Source organism: Bombus flavifrons, chromosome 1 (assembly GCF_040668555.2).
Source record: "Bombus flavifrons isolate JBK064 chromosome 1, iyBomFlav1_principal, whole genome shotgun sequence".
Classification (NCBI taxonomy): domain Eukaryota; kingdom Metazoa; phylum Arthropoda; class Insecta; order Hymenoptera; family Apidae; genus Bombus; species Bombus flavifrons.
In genome coordinates this window covers 10,269,753-10,293,536 of record NC_138442.1, presented here as the reverse complement: position 1 = coordinate 10,293,536, position 23,784 = coordinate 10,269,753, and the positions used below count along the sequence as shown (strand labels likewise).

The following is a 23,784-nucleotide window of genomic DNA, read 5'->3' as shown; positions in this document are numbered from 1 at the left end:
CTCTCTCTCTCTCTCTCTCTCTCTCTCTCTCTCTCGATAGGGAACGACGACATATTCCGCTGTCCCTTCTTAAATAGCGACATGGCTAACGGTGCTTTGAGCGTGGTGCGCCAAGCGTGAGAATGAAACGTCGCAGCGCTAGCGATAAGCCTGTCCTACGTATTGATAAAGGAACTCGAGGCAACGAAGAAAACGTCGCAACTTTCCAGCGATCTTCGAAAACTCAACAGGCGTCGATTCATCGTTCGTACGAAAGTATTGGCGCGGCTATAGGATTAGAAAAAATGTGTGAATACTTGTAGACACATTTTATGAGTATATTATTTATACTGTACGAAACGTTTTAGAATCTCATTAGGATTATCGTGAGATTCGACTATCGCGATTATATTATTGGTCGAGTTTGAAACAAATTTGAAGATACGCAGAGAAATTGCAAGATATTCAGTATAAGTATATCTTTCAGTTATTCGTTGTATTAATAAACCTGAAATATATGTTTGCAATAAATATCTCGTAGCTTCTGTACAGATTTTCAGATTCGTTCCAATTCCGATCAGTATAATCGTGACTGTTGTGTCTCGTTATAGAGCTAACTATATTTCGAGATATTTTACGAACGCACGCAACACGAACATAAATGATTTCTATTGCGTAAGCGTTCAAATATATAATATTTCCAAGTAATACGAAATTTAATACAAATTACGGTATTACAAATACCATAATAAACGCAATAGCGTTACCCTATACGCGATAATTTTTGTAACCGCCGTATATCTCGATCGGTTAACACGTTGCGTATAGATTCGTCAGATATCTTTTCTAGCTTAGTCATTTGTTTTTCTCGTCGTACGTCGATGCGTGATTTCGATAATCGAGTATATTCAGAATAGCGAGACTGCCGAGCAACGATAAACGAGCAGTTATTTTCAAATATCATGACTTTCAGCGAAATTTCATTTCGCAACTACAGTTAAGGTACATGCTCCTAAAGTATTTCTTGCATTACGATTTCTTATCGATCGAAAGATTCAACAGCGTTCCGCCATTGGTACGCTCGCCTGCTTTCAGTGTCGCTCGTGGTTGTTTAACGCTTACTTCTGCGCCAAGTAACATCGCATAGAATAGGTTTTCTATGTTATTCCTTACTTTTTTTCACCACGCCCGCTGATAAAAAACACCGCTAATCGCTGGAATTATACATTTTTTCATTAGGAACGTCTTTATCTTGAGTAATCATGTTTGTTCCAACACATTTATCTAGCCAAGTGATTTTGACGAAACACGCGAGAACAAAAATGCAATGGTTGTTTGTATAGTTGAAGAGGCGCAATGCATGTGCGAATGACAGCAAAAATCAAAGTGCAAGGTTTACGGAAAAATACGTACTGCAAGCTGTTATCCATGTGTTTTATCAAAAATCAATAAAACCTACACAAACTAGTACGGAACTAGAAAATTTCGGCAAAGAACTATGAGTTTTCTCGCCTGTTCTAACATTTTTGTTCGAATATTTTGTGCAAATGATTTCAAAGTGAATCGGTTTCGATCATCTGACAACGCGTCTAAGAGGTTGATTATTTTATCGCAAGCTGGTTGCACCGAAGAAAACGCGTTCGAAGGGACACGTTGCGAGCATAGAAAAATGGAAGACGGTGGCGGGCGCATTGAAGGTGCGTAGGGATGCGGCAATTACGGAACAAAAATAAAAGGAATGAGGGTAGAAAGGTAAAACGAGCCGAGCCTTCACTAGGGCGTACTGTGTCCCCGGTGTCGCGCCATTCACGGGTAATCGTACGTCACGGAAATAGCAGCCTGTCGAAATTGTTCTTTCCGCATAACGACGCGTCGAAGGTACAAGAAAATCATACGTTTCGGATGAACGACCGTGTCGCGTGGGTGGAACAGCGTAATTTCGCGGCGTTTACGTAGCCTATAAACCCCGGCCGACCCCTAACGTTTCAACGATCCTCTTGTTCTTGCGAATTTCCGCCTTTTTTCCCTCCCACCACGTCGGTTAATATTCTCGTTGCACGCGGTTAATTATCGCGAATTCGCCGCAGCTCTGGTTCACGATTTTACGCGTGCACGTCGTTACGTATTTTTAGCTTTTCCTCCGACTACTCGAAGTTTCGAATATGTTCGTTGATATTCGCACAGCCGCGTGGTCTTAATTAACATCCGTACGTGGAAAATTTATATCTCGAAGCGTAGACGATTCTGTGACCGATTTTCCAAGCATCGCTCGATGATATTATGAAACGAAGAGAGAAGAGTAACGACAGAAGATAATAGTTGGGAACTTGAGACCTTAAGGTTAGAAAACAAATCCAAACATTTTCCATACAAATTCCATACCTAGATCGTCGCTAGTTGTATATAGCGTCTGTGTGTAGTACAAATACATAGAACGTATTCACGTAGCGAAAAGACGTTGAAACGATAGCGCTATTAGCGTCGTTGTCGCTCACCATTATCCAAGCGTATAATAAAGGAATATAGCCCTGTGTGTAAAGATCATGGTCCGAACAACAAGTTCGAACGACGTATACTATATACGCTTTACGTTCACATTTTATCGAATCCATCATCATTCGCAACACGTTGCTCCATCGCGAACGGTTAATACCGTCATTGTATCGCGAAGGTCCTCGTCTTTCCCTACGGTGGTACGGTCCCACGGTGTTGGTTTTTCTGGTGAAAAAGAATTAGGCGGGAAATTCGGGAGGTCTCGATTCCTGGAAGTTGGAAGGCGCTAGAACCAAAATGAAGAAGGGACGAGAAAAGAGCAACAGAGAGAGAGAGAGAGAGAGAGAGAGAGAGGGGAGAAAGGGAGGATAGGGGAAAGACAGAGAAAGATCGATGGGTGTGAGAGAGTGGCGGGTGTGATATCCCTCCCGGGCGCTACAGCGGGTGTTACCACAGGGCGAAGGGGTGCGCGAGGGATAAAAGAGCAGAACGAGAGAAAGAGAGACGAATGGAGAGGAGAGGGCAAAGGCAGGCAGGGGGTGAGGGTTCTATAGGAATTATATGATGGGAAGGGAAGCAATTATTGGGATGATGGATGGCCCCGGGGCGCCGCTGTAGTGCTTCTCTCTAACCAAAGATCTTTCTATCCCTCCTCTCCGCCGCCTTCTCTTCGTCCTTCGTTTCGTCTCTCTTCCACAACCGCATCTTCCGTTCGTGTCCCTTCGTCTTTTTCTCTCTCCCTTATCGCCTACCATCGGCACTTACCGTCTTCCTTTCTCATTACCCTCCTACCACGAGCCCTCTCGAGCAGCCGATTCGCCCAAATCGACTCAATTTTCGCGAACATCCGATCGCGCCACGCATGCAACACCCTTTACGCGCACCAGCCTTTAGCCACCGAGGAACTCGCGGATTCGGCAAACTAACTTTGTACTCGAGAGGAATCGATCGGTTTAACGCTGTTCAAATTATCGGAGGGCAGCGTGTTTCTCTAATCTGCTTCGACGAAGATATCTGTATTTCAATAACTGCGAATACAAAGCTTCATGACGATTGATTTTCGTGAATTTCGATACTTGTCACACAGTTTGACTCGTCGTCGCTGCGAATAACGCTTGCCACGACTCGAAGAAGCTTGCTAGAATTTCAGAATAGAAGCTCTTCGTTTCTAAAAGTCATCTTTTACTTAAAGACATCGGCTTTCCGGTCGAAATTCCATTGGAATTATCGTACGCGAGACGCCGATATCACAGGGACCGCTCCATCGAGAAGCTCGCTCCTCCCAAAACCGCCCTGCTAAATGTTGATTTCGTTGCCGCCAATGCCCCAAGTCTGCCGCTTAATTCGATTTACCTAGCGAGGGGGCAGCCAAACGAAATTGCGTGGTAAAGGGCGTCTTCGTCTCGACGTAAGAGCCGAGGGGTTGCTAGCCGCGACATTCGAACGCAACCACGCACGCACGCACGCCCTTCCGAATCCGACAGCCACGCATGCGTACGCGTTCGCGTGTACAGCGACGCGCGGCGGTGTGGGTGCGTCACTTAGGACGGCCCTTAAATGGTCGCTACGACGAAGGGAAGCCGGATGATGGACGAAAGCATCGCAGACTCGCCTCCTATTGAATTAATTTCTAATCATCTACTCTGCTACGTCCTGCGATGGAGTGTCTTTACCGAACTTGTATGCTTCCATTTCTCCCAACCACCCACCCCCTTTTCCGATCTACCATCTTTTAAAAGCATTTTCACGCTATATCTAACTCTGAGAATATTTAGTAACACAGGTCTAATGTATTTTTCGTAAGAGAACAGTATCCAAAACGATAGAAGATTTCGATCGATAGCTAAATGAAAACTAAGATACAAGACCGGTGTGTTCGCAGATTTTTTCTCAGGATTTCTCGTGCTTCCATTTTTCCCAACCACCTGTCGATCTATCAGAATTTCAAAAATATTTGTAATCGAAGAAAACACGCTTCGTCCAAACACAGTCGTATCGATACTTGGAACAAGTAGCTTAAAACCTCGCGACGATTTAGCAGAAGAAACGAAATTTTCTCAAGTATCGTGAAATTACAACCAGCAAATTATACTCGCAACGTACCAAAAGTTCAATCGTCGTCGAATAAACGACGTCACCGACGATTCTCCGTTTCCAATGATTCTCGCGAACGTTTTATTATCCTTCATTGTCTGTGATCGCTGGTCGGTGTCCCGGAGAAAAATACGTTCCCGTTTCAGCGGGACGTAATATGCGGCCGGTTTGGCGGTGCTCGCGCGCCACTGTCGAAGGTGAGAAAGTGAAAGAATCCGAAAAGGAAAAAAGAAGAGCGCGAGCCCGAAGGTGGAGAAAGAGGCGTAGACTGGCAAATGCCGCGAACGTATGAAAACAAATTACGAGGCGGCGTCTGTTTGTTGTGCTTCGAGAACACGTCCAGGAGAAAGAAAGACGAAGAGAGAGAAAGCCACGGTGGCTGGACGAGGACAGGTGAAGGACCATGGTGCATTTCTCCTTCTCTCGCTCCGGTTCTTCGATCCTCGTCCGCAACGGTGCATACGTAAGAGTAGGTAGAGAGACCGTAGACGGATTCTCGAAGGTGCATTCCATTCTCCCACTTTGACTTCCTTCGTGTTCTCTTCTTCGTCGTTGTAGTGGTCCTCTTCTTCTTCTTCTTCTTCTTGTGCATCTCCTAACCTCGCGGGATGCGTAAACTCGATCGTACTCTGGTTGTGGCCCGGAGTCGTTCCATCTTCTTCGAACCTTCTCTCCTTTCCCTTAGATCGCAAATGATTCCTCTTTTTCGTGCCGTTTCCGTGAGACCATATTGTAAAAAAGTTGCCGCTTCTTTGCGCGCGGCAACCTCTTTGACACGGTAATGGCAATTAAGGTTGCCATTAAGTATCACGATCGCCAGGAATGCGTTAAGATATCGCGAAATAGCGAAATAGTCGTTTTAAGGAAATTCTTGCGGCTTCTAGTGTTCGATCACACTCGCACGAATCGTAGTCCTTCGTCGAATCGAAGCTTTCGCGGCAACCAGACAGCTTTGACGTTCAAATTACGTATCTGGCAGAAGAGAAAAAATGGTATCATATTGAAGATTGCCAGAGTTTATTATCATTGTAGCTATACGTTTCTAGTAAACTCGAGAGAAAGATTTTCTTTCGGTCAATTCTGACTTGGTTGTGTCGATTTATTCAAATTATTGCTTCTCGATCGTAGAAACTGTCGTCTCGTAAGATATTGATAGTCGAAACGACTCGTGCGAGTGGAAGACCTCTACGAACGTGATAGATGCGAGAGAGGAGGGAAAAGAGGGTGGAATGTTAGAGAAGAGCGCAGGTAGAGAGACGTCCGATGGTGTTGAGACGATATGATAAAGTGGTGGCGCTAACCTCTCGAGCAAACACACCGCTATCGGCACTCTGTCCCGCGTATCGTTCTACCTAGGGTTCATGTCGTCTGTCGTTACCTTCCACGCTTGTTATTATTGCCGTCCCGGCCGATTGACCGATAAACGAATTACACGATATTAACGAGGAAAGACATTTCCATCCGCGCCAGCGTAGATAGCAAACCACTTGTTAGCCCGCCGATAAGAACAATAATTTTCGGGGAAATTCAGGACGGTGACCAGGAAAACATTTTCACGACGGGTAAAATGCTGCTGATGTCGAGCAAGCTATATATTCGCTCGATATATCATCCATAATTTATATGAAACATCGTACCATATTTTCGTTATTAATTGAAATATATTATACCATTTCTGTGAATAATTAGAATGTGTACACGTATAGAAAACTGGTTTGTTCTTTATGTTCTTATACGACCTCGTAATATTACGTACGACGTGTGAAATATCCATTATACTTTGTGTCAAGAGATTCATAATTTTAATTGGTCATTGCACACTGTCGAATTACGTTTCTAACATATCGAAATATATCGTTCAAGCAATTACATGATATGTATTGTACATACGTATTGTATATCGATATTCATCTCGCTATTTACTGTCTCTTCCTCTCACACGCTTTATCTAGATTAAAACTCGATTAAAATTCCCAAAATATCGCAAAAAGGTCCTATAACATCCAATATTTTATATTATTAGAATTCCTTACATTTTCCTCTGCCGTGCAATTTCATCTTCGTAGTTGAAACCTTGAGAGGTCGACTCTCTCATGATCAACTATTACGGCAAAACGTTCGAGTCTTCCGTATCGAAATTTTACCAAAGATAATAAAATATCGATTCTCTTGTACAAATCAGCGAGGCAACGCCTGAAACCAACATCTCTGTCGACCCTATGTGTCTTATATATTGGCTTGGCAACTGAGTGATAGCGGATTTTGTCAGTACCACCTAATGAGAAAATCCGCAATCACTTAGTTGCCGACCCAATATATTAACGTTACACGCATTAACCTGCGAACAAGACAACACAAACATCGATTTCCGAAATGTATTTAGAATCTGCGTATCTCGCGAGTCTTCATATCCGTATCGTCATAAGAGGAGACAGTTGGTTAGGAAGATTGGCGGGTAGTTTCGCGTTCGAGCCGCTAATAACTCGAAACAAAGTAACTCGTTCATCTGGGAAGGTTCGCTGGCGTGCGCTGCTCGAGTCGTGAAGCGGTCGAGCGCCTCGCGTCGTTGACGTAACACGCTGAACTGACAGTGGTAACTACATTAACCTTTGAAGGGAGGCACCGTGTCGAATGGGATTCGGCACACGCCGGTGCACCGCAGATTCGAAATTCTCTGTCCGCGCCGCGGCACTCCGCCACGGACGATGCACCAGTCGCTGATACAAAGGGAACCGGCCGCGATTAAGCGCCGATGAGTATTTCGAGCGTATTCCGTCTTCACCGAGTTGAGAGGCGAAACGATGCGGAGCCACGGTTAGTCGTGACGCGATTAACCCACCGACCACGGAGGCTGGGTCAGTTCTGACACATGCAGATATTTCATATTTATTATTGGGCCGTGCAATAAGTCGGTACCGTGATCTTTTTATGGTGGTCGTGGCGTGTTTTATAAATACAGAGCGATAAGTGTAATCGAATTACCGAATAATCTTTTGGGGCTTTTAATCGAGTTTAGTCTAGAGAAAGCATTCGACAGGAGGAGATCGGTAAATACGTAGCGAGTAGGAATATCGTAAAGAAGAGACAGAGCAACATTTGCTACGAACGATACTGTTGTAAAAGCCGTATTTGCGCACAGTAGCAGTTTGTTCGAACTGGGAATGAAATTTTGATCTTGAAAGTCAAACTGGATGAAACGAGAAATCCTTTCGCGCAAGAGACGTCTAACCCCCTGAATATTGCGAAATCAATTGATCTATCTGTATTTGATAAAGATGGGAATAATGTCAAAGCTGGAATTTTTTAATACCCATACGATTTAATATCTTCTTAGCTGTAAGATACAACAGTGTGTTGTATGCTCGCCAGGGACGAAAGTTAATCGACCGCCGTCATCGTCCAAGCTATCATACGCCCTAACCTTTTTTCTGCTTCTGAATATTACAAAAGTCCGTTAAATATACCTGACAGTTTCACGAGTAATGGTGCATTCTGCGTTAAATAACCAATGAAAGGTAAGAGCTTTTACTCTTTAAAGTCTTGCTTGAATATCGTTTATTCGGACGTTTAATAATAAACGTAGACCGTTAAAGGTGTGTATGGAATAGTAAAGGAAAATGGAAAATTGCAGAGGATCGCTTATTAACTCTTCCCGGATAGCTTGTCCGAGCAACAAGATATCGGAGGTATCGTTAGAGTGACCAAGAATAGACAAAGGAGGACGTAACAGGTAGAAATAGGAATGCCAGCGCGATTATTGCCGTTCGTATAACTGCGGTGGCGAGTAAAACAACTCGCGATTACCCAACGCGGCATTGAGCAATCGTAGGATGCAAGACTGCCGTCCTCGTCGCCGTGGTTCTCGGGCTTTGCACAACGATTCGACGAACTGTGCGCTTGTACATCGTCTGTCCTCGTGAAAATTTCGGAACGAGTACGACAGACGTAAATTGTCCGCTAGACGAGCTTAGGTTTGTTACGAAGTAGCAGATTTTGCTCGGGCGACGATTTTTAACGATACAGACGGTGTGAGTCCCCTGAGAAGGGCAACCGATCAATTCTGCTTTTCATTAATTTCGTCATTTCTATGTAAGAGAACTGTTCGACCGACTCATCCATTTAAAATTAACATCTTTCGTATCCAAGTATCGAGGATATTTTGTAAGAAACGAGTAACATCAGTTTAGTGGCTGGTCGTTGGTTTATCTTAATCAATTAGCCTGCATACATAATTAATCTTATTAATATTTTTAAATATTCAAGAAAGTGACAAAATCACATTCAAATGAGAAAATAATTGGATGTAGCATCGATCGGCAACATATTGAATTTTAAAATAGACGATTTAAAATGGATGATGGTAGAGACGAAATCGTAACGATATAATATACACGCAAACGATTGTCACACGTCTGCTTATTTTATCGCTACGTATCCATCGCTTTCTCTACGTGCCGCTGCATACCTGGTGCGAAAACGCGCGAGAAAAATCGCTCGTCCGCAACGAGCCTTGGAATAGAATGTAGTATACCTTCTCATTGCCACGTATGTTTCGTCTACCGCGAATCACAGTGTCATTCGATAGTCGATAGCGCTCGCTGGTGTAGACCGGTTCGTGCGACGATCCATCCTGTCGTCGACGAAGGCCAGTTTCTCATCGAGAGAAGAATGGCATTAGTCGCGCTGCAGGAAATTGTGTATTCCGCGGCGTGGACGAATACGGAACGGAAGTGCGGTTCGATCGAGTGGAATCGACCGAGCGAGACGTTCTCGCGCGATTTAAATCGACCAAGGATCTACGCGATGGTAGCTTGATCGCATGGCGATCTTCGTCGCGTTCGGAAGTTTCACGCGTTTCTTAGTGAGATTCGGGAGGCTTGGAATTTGTGCGGAAACGTAGTATTGCTATGGCGAGAATCGAGATTCCTGCGAACGGGGCAGCAGCGGAATACTGCGGAGAAATAAATGGACTTGGAAAACACGCATACGCGTTACGTATATCTATTATACGTACCTACTCACATATACTTACACGGTACGAGCGTACACTAGCGTACAGTCAGAAATAAATATATTCTTACTGTTGGTTTATCATGGAACTGTTGCGCATTATCGAATAGATCCGAATATGCATATGTCGGTGATGAAAGAACATCGGGATTTCCCGGCTGGAATGTTGGGAAAAACCCTAATACCTTGGTCCAGACTTTTACTATAGCTACACTTAAGTAATAAAAATAAGAAATAGTTCTAATGTTCCAATCTGGCTATATGACGATAGGTTCGGGCTCGAGGTGACATAGCGGGTCATTGGACGTAGCCACGGTCACGGGAGGGACGTGTACCTGACAGAGGTATGGAATGATTACATGGCTCTCCTTACAAACAAAGATTGACCCGAGAAGTGGGCAGTTTTATTTGGTTTAAGGGGCAGATAGTTAGTTAGTCATTGTACGAATTGCTGATTGAGTTACCCGAATCGTGTATTACGTTGATACTCGTCATCCCGTGGACCGTGGATTCGTTATCGAACCTGATTTCGTCGTCACCATCATCTCGACCTTCCTATCGCCGCTATTACTCTGTTATTAGCCTGTTGTAGTGTACACATTTGTACCGATAAACATTAGCTACATCCGCGATGGTAAAGTAAGTAAAGGTTCATCGCACGCCCAAAATTCCAACCCTTCTCCGACACATATATATAAGGCTATATATATAGAGCCTCTGAGAAATCGAATCGACCAACTGCAATTCTTTTTTCCAGGAAATTAAGAAAAGAAGGGATGAAGAGATACAGAGACAGATTTCTTATCACGAAAGCTTACTAATATTCGTACCTAATCGAATATTTAATAACGTAGAATATATTTCTCTCTTTATTTCTACGGTACGAATACTTTCGTCTTCCGCTGTACGTACGAGCTGACGACTGTCGCATAGTTGAAACATAATGAAACAAGAGCAAACGAGGAACGGAGGAAGGACGGGTTGGCTGGAGAAGAGCGCGACGAGAAGAGAACAGAGGGACAAAAGGGTAAAAGGCAGGGCCTTTGATGTTTTCACGTACAAAGTCGATGCGGTCTCGAGGTGGTCCCGACAGTGGGAGGCTACAATGGCCACATGAAGTCCTACAAGGTGCTATGTTCACATCGTTCTCCATACTCAATTATCATATTGGGTCTGGGACCAGTTCCGTCTGCCCTCGAACCCTCCCGCCCCTTCGTCTAGCCAGGCTTTCTCTTTCTCTACCTCCTTTTCTCCGTTGAATTTTCTACAGCGCGTTCCTCCGGCACGGCGTCTACAACAACATCCCTTCTTCCTGTGCCCCCTCTTTCACGACTTCGCCTCCTTTTCACCCGTTCCTTCCACGTCTCTCTCTTTATCTATCCCGTTCGAAAACCTCGTACGCGTCGCGTATTTGTTCCCTCGCTCCACTCGCCCCGCTGTCTTCCATAGGCTATTGTCGGCCGCCTTCCAGCATAATGCATCTTAAACGGCGGCGCCTCAAAGATCGACGCCTCTGCCTGGCCTCATCGGAATTCTTCAATATAAATTAGATTGTTGAATGGGGATTCTAGATCGCTGCCACGACCTGGCTACGGTTCGCGTGGTTCAACGAAGGATGCGCTACGCGAGCTGGCTTGCTCTAGTCAAATATGTATTTATTTATCTATGCGATCGAATATTGGAACGTATTCTTCTTCCTCGTATTCGATAACCTCGTGTAAATAATACGCGACCTCTTTCTCGGCTTTTCGTGGAATTTCGTCCACACACGTTTCCCACGTCCACCCGATCGTTCGCCCATTAATCGAACGACGTCGTCACCGACCGCGTGTTTCGTCCCTTCGTCCCATTGGTCACGCGTCGTCGACCAAACGAATACCTTTTCTCTCTGCGTGTACTAAGTTACATGTAAAAGAAAGACAGAGCCCGTTGCGTTAATTAGAGCAACGTTCTAGCCACCCGATCGAGCGGCCTGATTAGCCGCGTTACGCCCCGCTGAATTCGTGTATACTTCCACGACGATCGCCGGCTTCCTGGAAGAAAGCGCCACCGCCTACGCACGCGGCCTGCCGTCGATCGATTCATCCTGTGAACGCGGCGTTATGTATACAGGCCGACGGCGTACTGTGTCTCGTTTCCTCACGTTCGCACCGGCCCCGATATCCCACTTCGACCACCGTCATTGACGGTCTCTCGCGTACAGGGAAGTGTAGGAACGGCGCTCGCACGCGAACAAACCGAGTAACGTTTTCCTGTCACGAGATCGCCAGAGGGAGGAAAGGAGAGTAGCGTCGCTCGTAGAGAAGCCCACACGAGTCTGGCCGGATACTCATACTTCCGGTTCTACACATGGCCGCGCGCGCGCGTTCTCTCGCTTCGTCTCTCCGTCGTTCTTTGTCCTCCTCCATTTTCTCTGTCCACGACGCTAGCCTGCATTCGTACGTCTAGAACGCGTGTATTCGCGACGCTGCTCTTCCCCTTCCTCCCTTTCGTCTATATGCATCTGTACTCGTGACCACAGAGATACCAGCGAACGTTACACGCGACTTGCGTCGTTCTATACTCGTACACGTATCGTATGCGTATGTGGGATAACGTGTGTGTACCTCTTCTGTTGTGACGTCACCGATCGGGCACCCTACGCACGCAAATATGCGCGCACCGCACCGAGTCATTCACCAGCGTAGCCGACTTCGCTTCTTCGACTTTGGCCAAGCTTTCGTACTTCCTTCTTTGTACAGACGCAGAAGGAGTATCGCTGCAATAGCTGCGTTACGTAGCCTTTCAGCAGCCACGTTGATCGACTCTATAAATTAAAAAGTATTTCTCAAATTTACCTCGGGATATCGATCGATGCACCGCAGCGAACGAACCAATCAGCGACGTTTGTTTCTTGAGAATCGAACATCAATCGTACAAGACGTTGTACGTTTCTGAAAAGTTAGCGTCCAAGCACTTGCGATCCACGCTCGTCTCGTATAATTTCGTCAGTTTCCTCTGCTTCTCTACGACGTACGACGAAGTTAACAAATTAATAAGAAAGAGTAGAATCGACGAGCTTGATGCTTTCTGCTGGCAAGTTTATACAGTTACGAACGCGAGCAACACCTTGTCGCGATAACCGCTGACGCTGGTAGCTCCGTGTCCACCGAAACTTGTGTAACTCGGGGTCGCTGAAAAATTCCATAGTTCCGTGGAGAAGCTGCACGATGGAAGGGGAAGAAGGAACCAGGTCTGGCCACGGAGACAAATTAACGGCGGGGGTTTCCGTTCGTCGTCGGACGCATTTCGATGAGACAGATTTAGACGGGAGGAAAAAGTGGGTGTAGGGGATTACGTGGCCTGTTTACAGAGAGCCCGCGCCGAGTGGCAACGGCTCGCGTCACGCAGAAAAGAGGGGCTGCTGGAGGAGAAGGAGAACGAAACGAATAAGCCAAGTCGAAAGGAGGATGGATATAGAGAAGAGAAGGGGAACGCGAGGGGCAAGAGAGCAAGCGGCCACCAATTTGAGAATCGGCGACGACCCTGGGCACGGACGACTTCCGGTGGTTCCGTTGACCCCGTAGAAGTTCGTCGCTACGAACTCTCGCCGACTCGCACGACGCTCAAACAAACGGACGACTATTCGCGCCGGGCACGCTGCCCTGCTTCGGATTCCGTACCAACCACGTTTCTTCTTTCTTCTGCCAGTCTTTCTCCGCTTGGCATACGAATGTCAGAGTTTCGAACGTAAACCGTTGGTCGCAATGATTAAACGTTGCGATCGAAAACGTATAATGGCGCTCTATCGCGCTATCGTTTAAACGGTACTGTTTAAACGGCACTTGTAACTTTGTCGTCGATCACGGACTAAGTTGTCATCTGGATGGTTAAAGAGAGTCGAAGTATCTCTGTTTTGCAGCGAGTGCCAGTAAATACGGGGATGCCTGACACGTTTATTTTACGCGTGTACAGAATGAAAGAGAAACAGCGTGAAACAGAGAATCAGAGTTAATTAACGTGACGTTGCCGCGTGAGACACACGGAGACTCATGGAGTATAAATTGGCCGATTCTAAGACTGGTACGACGATATACTAAAATTGATAAGCTCTCAGAATACGGAAGAAACTCTTAGAATCGAAACTTCGTTTTTCCCAGGTACATGATTAATAACAGAATACTGTAACGATAAAAGATTCGCTGCCGCAACGACGTTTATCGCCACGAAACGTAAATGCTAAATGCGAAATGCAAATGATAAATACTGAAAACTAACGTCTGCAAGGTAATCGGTTTTCCTCGAAAAATTCGTAGCTTGCGATGTAAATTCCAAGAACCTGTGCTTTTAACACGATCACTCTCCCCTGCTAATTTACAAACATGTTTACTGTATTCCCACTGTTCTCGCTACTACTTTCGCTGCACTTTAACCACGATCGCACGGTTATTAAAGGAGGAGTAAGTGCAAGGCGCGTAAAAATACTACGCCACGCGAAACGATGCGATCAGGCAAAGTGAGAATCGGCGTGGAGGAGAGGAGAAACGATTGAATGAATCGTCGATGGTGAAGCGGCACGGCGGCGCTAGTTAGCGGATGTGAAAAGTGTGTACAGGATACGGGTGGCCGCGAGGGGGGTGGTGAGGCCGTATTAGTCGCAGGAAGGGTGGCGACGAGGAAGAAAAGAGGAAGGAGTGGCAACGAAGAAGGCGACGAACTGCGCACGCGCACGCTACGTGTCCGCCACTTTATGAATGCACGCCGCAAACGTGCGCGTCGCCGCGCCGTCGTACGTACGCGCGGCGAACGTACATTCATACGGACCGTGAACGTAGCCGTAGCCGCGTAGTGCGTAGTAAGCACTCACCACACCACACTCGCGGCCAATGTCTGCGAGCTGGCTGCGTGCGCTCTCTCTCTCTCTCTCTCTCTCTCTCTCTCTCTCTCTCTCTCTCTCGTCGGCCCCGAGGGATTTACTTAGTGCGTCGTTGTGTCGCGCGAATCGTTAAAACGACGCCGGCCACTCGCGAACGATGGCGCTTGGGTTTATTGACGTTGCACGTTTAGAACGTGTTACGTGTTTTCACGATAAAAGAATTTTCCTTTGTGCCGCTTGCTTCGTGGAACGATTTACTACGGTAGGGCCGATTAAAGTCGAGTATGTAAGAAGCGCGGATTGTAATTCTCGAGGCACGAGCGATTTTCTTTCGCAAGTATTTCCGGGAATGTTGACGAGGGCGAAAAGATCGGATCTAGCGAGATCAAACGAGAAGCGCCAATTTCTCGCTTAGTTTTATTATATTTAATGAATAGATGGGGACAGCGGTCTTTGTCGTTTACAAGAACGTTGCAAGCAACGTTTACGACACGTAGAAATGTATAAAATATCCAATAAGTCCCTACGATATTTGTTACAATACGTACTGGCTGATGGAAATTTCTATCCAAGTTTCGCTTTGTTAGTTACGTTCGTGAATTTGCATAAACATTCGCGGGGTCTAGTTATTAAGCTTAGGTGGAACTGAACTGGAGATAGCGAGTAGTAGGGGAGTGCTAGGGCTGTGAGTCATTCGAATTTAGGTGAAACAAAGCAATCGTTGCTACACTATGTTTGGACGGCCTTTTCTATCGTTGAATTACATTTGCGACGGAGTCGCAATAGTTTGGATAGCAGTGTAGTTGAAACGTAGTTGTTTCTAATTCAGAGGAAATGGTTAGCGAGAAAAATAGCGGGCAAATTACGGTAGTTTCCAGTCCGCGCGAACACGGATGGCTTCACAAATCACCGAGCGTATCCACGCCCGCGAGTATTGACGTAACAATAACCGCACGCGTTTACAGATATACAGCATTAGTTTGCAGCCTGTAATACACCGGCCGTCCCACTTGTCTTCCCTTCGCGTTTTTTTCTCTTCCTCTCTTCTACGTACGCGCGTAGGCTTTTATAAGCACGAAGAAGAGGAAGCACGACGCATGCGTCTTTTCTCTGAACAGTTACACAATGATAATTCCACTCATTGGTATTTTCCTCCGACTCATTCACCAAAGTCGGTGTATCAGTCGCGTATCTTTCGCTGCACCTCATCGATCCACGCGCAACGCAAATTATTATGTCACTGTCACAACGTATCGCTCGATTAGCCACAAAAATCTCCTATAGTACGTTCCAATAACTTTTTTCCGGTCGATTGTAATTTCAAATCTTCGCAATCCGATCATCTTCGATCCACTGTATAAGTTATATTTCTTCATAAGTCAAATTTCTCTTAGAACTCGCTACGTTTATATCGTCTTCTTACGACAAAGTAACTTACAGGAGTAAGTTATTTGTTTCTTGATATTTGTATATGCAGGTAACGAAGTCGAGATAGAAAAAAAAATGGAAGCTATCAGGATGTGGCGTGTGAAACGTAGGCGAATTTTCTTCGAACGGTTATTCCCCGATCGTTGTACGAAAACGTAGCCAACCTCGGAAACTGCGTCATCCTGTCATCGCGATATTGTCTCGCATGCCAACAGAATCGGAAGAAAAAGAAACCGTCATGCACGCGAATGATGGGAGCTCGTGCTCGCACGAGATAAACACCCCTATACGTTCACGTATAACTCGAAATCTTCTCTCGGATCTTGTATACCTTGCCTCTCTTTTTCCACCACGTCCGCGTCCCTCCGAGAGAGAAAAAGAGAGAAGAAAGCTGTGATCGCTCGTGCTACGAACGATAATTGCGCTCACGCAACTCTCGGTTCATTGACGCCCTTCTTTTCCAACCCTACCCTCGTCCGGCGCTCGGTCCATTCATCGAATCCCCCGGTTCGCGTCGAGCCGAGCAGCCAGCGATCGCGTCGTCGCACGAGGATATCTATTTGTGCGTGCCAACGCACGTTACAACGAGAAGGATACATGGGGAACGGATGGGGAAAACGAGAAAGGGAGGGAAACAGAAGGGCGGAGGAGGAGAGATACATAGGGTTCCAGAAGTCAGATGGAAAGGAAGGACGGCTCGCATAAATATGCGTAGAAGTTGGAATGTGAGAAGAGGAGCGGCGAGGGAGGAGGAATTTCCTGTTGTGAACGTCTTGGGATGCATCTGCTTCTCGCTCCGACTCTTAAGCCTGAACCACGCGTGCGAGTACCAATTAAGGCGCCACGAGTCGTCGTGATTGGCCCCGCGGGTGCAACCCATCGTTGTTTGCTGCCGCTCCCCTTTCTCTTTCTCTTTGTGTTTTCTTCTACTATCCGTGTTCGTCTGCCTGCAACAGCAACACGGCTTCTCTTAACTGATAACGCCGCGGCCCGTTTCGAATCACAAGCCGAGAGGCTGATGACGCCACGTACGATGTGTTTCTGTTGCGTTCAAAACATTCGATGGTACACCATGTATGGCTTATAAAGAAATCGATATCGATGCTATGAAAAATGTGTCGATGAAATCACATTGTATAGAATTGGAGCGATAGGTAGTGAATAAATAAAGCGGGCAGACATCAACATCGGTTTACGTGTTGTATTTATCGAATACAAACGGCTGAGCTTTGAGTTTAGTCTATGCGCATTTAAATTTCGTTCTCTTTCACTTTGACGATCGACCATATACACCCACGAGTCATCTTACGAGTCTTCGGACTATTGCAAAGGATTATAGATGAGTTTACGTGTATCGTTATTTTTGTTCGATTCGATAAATAATATATCGATATATATATCGACAAGTTTATTAGAACAATGCATATAATTGAAAATTCATAACGCGAAATATCCAAGTTTTATTAAATCCTGAGGCTTTTGGGCGAAAGTATATATGCCGACGAGACAACAAAATTAAAAAGTTCTCACTATTTTAAAATCGAAACTTTTCAAGAATAATTAAAGAACTTAATTACACAATGTAGGTCAAATCAAACAAAGAGTAACTCCGCCCAACCTCCAACCGTTTTAACTTTCCGAGATCGTCTTATAATAATAGCCGAGGCTCGAACGAGTTAAATAACATTTCGTAACAGCCGCTGGAACGCGAACGCCTTCGACTTCCGTTCTAGCGCCAGCTTTCGCCCCTTTATCTGGGCTCGCGCTTGAAACTCGACTCGCTCCTTGACGATACGGTGGTCGTCGAACGTTTATAGATTTCGTGGTGACTCCCGATGGTTTTAGCGCACTTCCTCCGGTGCCCTTTTTCGTAAATATAGAGCTCCGTGCGCGCTAGAAAGGGCCCCGTCCCATTTACGCGAGCAAAGAGGTGGCGCGGTGTTACCTGCGCGACACGCGAGCGAGCAAAGCCGAGAGGCGCGAAGCGACAACGGGTCGTCGAGAAATATTGTGGCGACTGTCCGTTACGAAATCTAAGATAGCGGGCATTCGTCTTGCCTTTTGGCCGCGGATGGGTGTCGTTGTTGCCTTAAGTGCCCCGGCGTGTCAGGTGGAAGAACTGCGGAACGAAAAGGGGGAACAAACCACCAGAGAAGGAGAATGACGGCTCGCGGTGCAGTGATTCATCGGGCGAATCTTTCTCCATTCGTCGTCACGCATCCCACGGATAAATCTTTTCTCCGTGTTCTCTCTTCTGCTTCCTATTCTCTCATTTTGTACCACGTTTTGACGAAGAACAACTCACGATCGAAGTTCTTGCTCGGTTTTGGGCTCGTTCCACTCTCTTCTGCACGGGATACCTCGCGATGCAATTTCGTTTGCGCGTAGAAAAATATTTGCCGATACCTCGAAGCGAATGTTGTTTTATGGAAAAGGTGAAGCAAATTTGTTTTGGATGGAATTCGAAGTTCAAATACTTCGTTATATATATTTAACGTCGTTGACACTTTGCCGTTATTCTCTAAAATAATGATGTTCTTCCTTTATTTGGATTATAAATCGAACGAATCTTTAAATCTGTTGAATCTAAGATGACTGTCGGATAACTTTGCAGGAGGTAGTTATCCTTTCGAAATTAAGTACGGTAGACGTATTCGAGTTGATGTAAATTTTTCGTAGGTACGAAGGAAATGGAAAATGTATAATTTGTTCTCTGATAATTTGAAAAATATACAACGGGATGGAAAAGAGGTATCCAATGAAACAGGTTGAAAGAGATCTTAATGATTTGACATTGATCGGAGAAGAAGAAATAATTGTAGAGTGGAATGGAAAAGTGGTATCTAATGAAACAGGTTAGAAAAGGATTATAGTCTAATGATCTGAAATTGATCGGAGAAGGAGAAATAACGTATAGTGGGATAGAAAAGAGGTATCGAATGATGAAACGGTGATGCGGAGTGACGCAGGCGTTTGGTTCGCGCGCATTCCATCACGTTTCCGTGTCTCTTTATAGGTTAGGTGCGCCTCCGCGATCTCCTCGCATAGGCGTCGCAACGTAGCGCGCATAACGAGGATACACGCGTATATCGTTTTGAAACGCGAAATGGAATGGACAGCGGTGCGTGGTCACGTTTACCATGCCATATTGTTGTCCGAGATGCAAATTGCACGTTTAAAACGAGCCGAATAGTTATTAAAGTCTCGATGGCGAAGCGGGATCCGATCCGTTCGCAGCGATCGCAAATTACATGCAATTCCCGGTTCGATCGTCGGCAACATCGTTTGGACACGCTGTTCGATCAGCCGTAACGACAAAGTTGCAACTTTTAGCTTCGCCTTCGGGCTTAGCTTATCCCAGTTATATCTCGCGGATGAGATTTCAACCGTCTCGCGGTCCACTTTCTGCTCCCATCTCGAAGTATACGAAAAGATAAACCTATATAATAACCGACAAAATGTCTGCGAGACTTAAAAAACGTAAAATCGACAAAATTGATAAATCGATTTTTATACGCGCGGTTTCCAATTATCGAAGAAAAAACGCACGATGGAGACGTGGACGTGGACGTCGAACAACGAACCGACAGATTAATCGACTACGATTAATAACCGAAATGAGTCTCCTCGGCCGTTATTTTGCATTAGACCGCGCCGTTTCTATTGGCTCGATGGCGAAACAATCGGAACGTTGCACGAGCAAAAGGTCTCTACGTTATTTATAACCGTTATTATTGCCGTAAATCGATCAGTTTGAACCGGATTACGTGCGGTGCAGTGCGTCCAATTACCGTTGCATCGATTATAGTTCGAAACTATACGGTGGGACCCGATTATGCGAAGCTGGAATAATCTTAATAATATACGTAGATATATAAATGCATATACGAAATCGGTAACCGGTGTATCTCCGGGATACGTCGCGATCGTCGCTACACCACTGACCTTAATAACTCTCGTACGTTCCTTGCGTACCTCGATGATGACGATAGAAAAGGTCTGCCGTCTAGCAGGCGAACCGTGCGCATCAAATATGTACACGCTAGTTCCTTCTCCTTCTTTTTCTCTCGTTCCTCCTGTATAACTCTTTTCTCTATCTCTCCTGTTTCTTTCCTTTTTACACACTCGACATCTATCTCCGGGATCTCTGTTCCCTCCCCGGTGTCTCTGTGTACAAGTACACCTTACGGTCGTTCACACGAGCGCGACCGATGGAATGCACGCCGGTGTACACACACGCGTGCCCACCTCCGTGCCAAGGAACCGTTAATGAATCTTGCAGTTCTTAGACCGCCCGTGTGTGTCTCGGGAATCGTCGTGAGAGAAAAGGAACGGAATGAAACGCGCGCACGAAACCAGAGTCTCGATCTCTCTGCAACGGAATTTGGTTGAAAGAATTTTACGCTTTCCAGCAGTCGTCGTCATCGGGTCGCTCCATTTCGTCGCGAGAATGTTCCGTAAAGCTATTATTTTACGAGAAAACCGTTCTATCGACAAAATTCGTTATCGATAGGAGGAAAAATCGCAGTAGCAGAGTTTGGGAATATTCTTTCGTAAGGAGAGCCGCCGAAACATCGTTAATTGTAGATCGCACGAGAGGCAACTTTCTCATTTTGCTGGTGCGCACGCTATACGTGGTGTGTACCACCCACGACGCTGCCCCCGTTCCGTGAAAGAAAGGAAATGTCGATCCCCGATGGGTATACGACCGGCCACCACTTGCCACTTTTACTCGGTAAGAAAAACTAGACGAAAGTCGAGGTCGCGTTTCGGCGAAACGCTCCCTTCCCGCCTGCATCCGATGCTTTCCCACACACGCTGCTTGTATGTAACCTTTCTTTCGTTTCTTCTTTCTTTTTTCACCCGTAGAGAGGCGATAACCGGTTTTTCTCCCAATTTCATCGACGTCGGTGTATTTACGGGCCTCGCTGCTCCGACGTTCCATCTGCTTTCTGTGAAAAACACATGACATCGGTATGCGTTCGTCACTCGAGTAAACACTTGTATCTAATCAATGGCCGGTCGGTCGGTCAGCTTGCGACAGAACTCGCGCGCCTGTTCGTTTATCGCTCTACGCGTGAATATATCCAACGCGTGGCTATAAAATAAAATATATACGTAGAGAAATAACAGAGAAAGAGACATAACGCGATGGAAATAACGACGGAGAAGATAAAAGCGAAAACATTCGAGTTGGTCATTTCGAAAATTCCAAATCGTGCAAGTACCAAATTCCGTCCGTGTTTCTCGCGTGTCACGAGACACGTAAGAGTAGTGAGGAGAGTAGTAGGTCCGAAAGCAAGCACGCCGGTGGTGGCAAGCGAGAGAGAACCACCACGGTCGGTACGTGGTTACAGGTCTGTTTGGCGGCGAGCGGTGGCGGTCCACTTCTGAGAACTAACGGGTCTGTTTCGTCCCCTCTCTCCGTCTTTCTTCTCTCCTTTCCCCGCCTCGTCCCTGCTCTTTCACGGACCTCTACCACCCGCGGCAACGCATCGCGTATACGTAGAGGAAGAGAAAGAGAAAGAAGGAGAGAGGAGAGTAGTTGTATGTAGAGAGCCAGGCTCGTGTGGGTGCGTGCATCGCGCATGCGTGAGCGCGTGTAGCGAATGCGAGCGCGCATCGCGGCTGGTTGCCGCCGCGTCGTGCGCAGCAGCGTGTGCGCAGCCCGCGCCTGCGCATCGCCGTGAGCGTGACGCGCCAGCGATCACTCTCAGTGTGGTACGAGCCGTGCCGCGGTGTGGACGTGTCGTGTTCATCGTGGCCGTGCTCCATCGCGTCGATCCACTTTCCTGTCTCTCTTTCTTTCGCACCACACACGGCCATAGTGGAACGCTGTGTACGCGTGTGCGCGAGTGTCGGCTGCGCGCACTGTATAAACATCCCGTACGGTTGGTGTCAAGGGCGAACTCGCCGAGGAAATTCGGGCCACATGTCGTATGTAGTAATACACGTTCCGTGTTGTTTGTATACAAAGAGGGTAGCGTCCGAGCGACTTTGCTACGATAAAATGGATATATACGAGTAAAGAACGGATCGGAAAGTACAGTCGCGTTACGAAGAACCACGTGGCTTGAACAAAATAGAGTTTCTTCGGTAGAACGAAGCAAGGTCGAGAAAGATATCGGAACATCAAAAACGTGAAGTAGGCGCAATGGCGGAACCTTTGGCCGGAAATCGCTCTACCGGTTTCTCTTTTCACGTCTTACGCGCACTCCAGAACGCTTTTATTTATGGCACGAAGCGAGTTGAACGTGAACGCGTCCCTCGATACACGTTCATGGAACACCATCGCGAAATTCGTCGAAACCAGAAACGGGGACGTGTGCAAGCCATTCCTTCGCGGCGAATATGAAACAACGTCGAGGAAAACGCACGAGCCGCAACGAGTAAAATTTGATCGCGCGAAGAAAACGCCGAAGGAATAATAAACACGCGGGGTTCCAGGTAAAAAAGGGAAAATAAGAAGCGGGAGGAAAGTGGAGGCGTACACGCCTCCGAAAAACGCATTAAAGGAGTAACGACGAGCAATGTGGCTTTAACCGGTAATTGGACCATTCCTTTTTGCCATTGAGGTAGTAATGGCCCTTGTAGCGTGCTCACGCTACACTACGGTGCGCCATAGTACTATGGAGACTTCCGGCCCGCCACAGGAAGTGAGACACACGTGTTCAGACGTGTGTGTTCCCATAATACGGGCCCCGGCTCCTCCTCTACAGTGTGTTCCAAGTTCGATGGCCCATACGGGAAGCAGGCACGCCACGGATATATTACCGTACGTTCGAGTAAAGGTGAAGCGAGGGAAAAAAAAAGTGCGCAAACGTCACGTCCATCGAGCAAGTTCGCAGCGTGCTATCCCTCGATACGAAGAGCATCACGACCAAATGTACGTACTCACACTCACGCATATATATTTAGACGTATAAATAAATATTTACTTTGTCCTTATCGATCATCTAACACGCAACAAATTGATCGTAGCGTTACGAAGTTTCCCACAGATTATCCGCGATAAATAGAATGTAGAGAAAGAAAAAGACCTTGTACTCGTGGTATCTGTTTCTCTTCGACTTCTATTTCGTATTTTTCATAGTTACTCGCGTTTTATACTTGGTCTTCGTAACAATTTCGGTAGAATCTCTCTATAGAAACTGTCGATCGAATCCCACACGTTGAACACACACCGCGGCCCACTCGAACTGCGCGCGCGTAAGCCTCTCCTAACCGGCCCATTATTCTCACGATTTAGGAAAACGACCGTGTTATTTATCGGCGGATCTCGTTAACCTCTTCTCCCCGCTACCCCGATTCTCCCCTCTCCGCGTCCAGCTAACGACCGGACCCGTAATCCGAAATTCAAATAGCACGCCCCCGGTATATTCGAGTAGCCAGATCTTATTATGAATGAATTTTCGGCGTTACATTCATATTTCCTGTGGCAGCGTACGCCCGCGCAGCCACAGCGGCCGCGCATCAGCGGTTCTCATTTCCGACAAGGCAGCGCCCTACGCTATTTTTCTCCTCGTCGTTTTTGTCAAATATCAAAGAGAGAGGGAGAGAGAGAGAGAGACCAATTTCGGGGTCGATCACATTAGACTACGATCGAACGGAACGCGAAACCGTCATTTCAACGCTGCAAATATAACTTCTTGCGTAACATATGAATAATCACGTCTCGGACGGTTGCTTTCAATGGCAGCTGCGCGCGAGCGAGCGCACATCCGAGTGCAGCCTCTGCATCATCGTATTTATCGCATTCCTGAATACCCGATGCCTGCCATTTTCGTTTTACCGCTTGACCGTATTTGTTCGATTCGCCGTGCAGGTATTTCCCAACGAATTACGCGCATCGCCGATTATTTTATCGCTAGCGTCGGATGAAAATTATTTCCGTAAAATGCGATGAAATAAAATTGTACGAGAGG

At 46.4% G+C, this 23,784-nt stretch overlaps 1 protein-coding gene across 10 annotated transcripts in view; it reads left to right on the top strand.

Moving 5' to 3' along the window:
* LOC138186321 (serine/threonine-protein phosphatase 4 regulatory subunit 1) overlaps window positions 1-23,784 on the top strand; it is a 148,221-nt gene that overhangs the window by 83,876 nt on the left and 40,561 nt on the right. For 7 of the 10 annotated variants that reach the window (XM_069126103.1, XM_069126121.1, XM_069126112.1 and 4 more), the window contains one exon: window positions 22,439-22,745. The exons of the other annotated variants lie outside the window; for them this stretch is intronic. In XM_069126103.1, coding sequence (XP_068982204.1) covers window positions 22,439-22,745 — 307 coding nt within the window. The remainder of the gene's footprint in view (window positions 1-22,438; window positions 22,746-23,784) is intronic. 10 annotated transcript variants of the gene reach the window in all.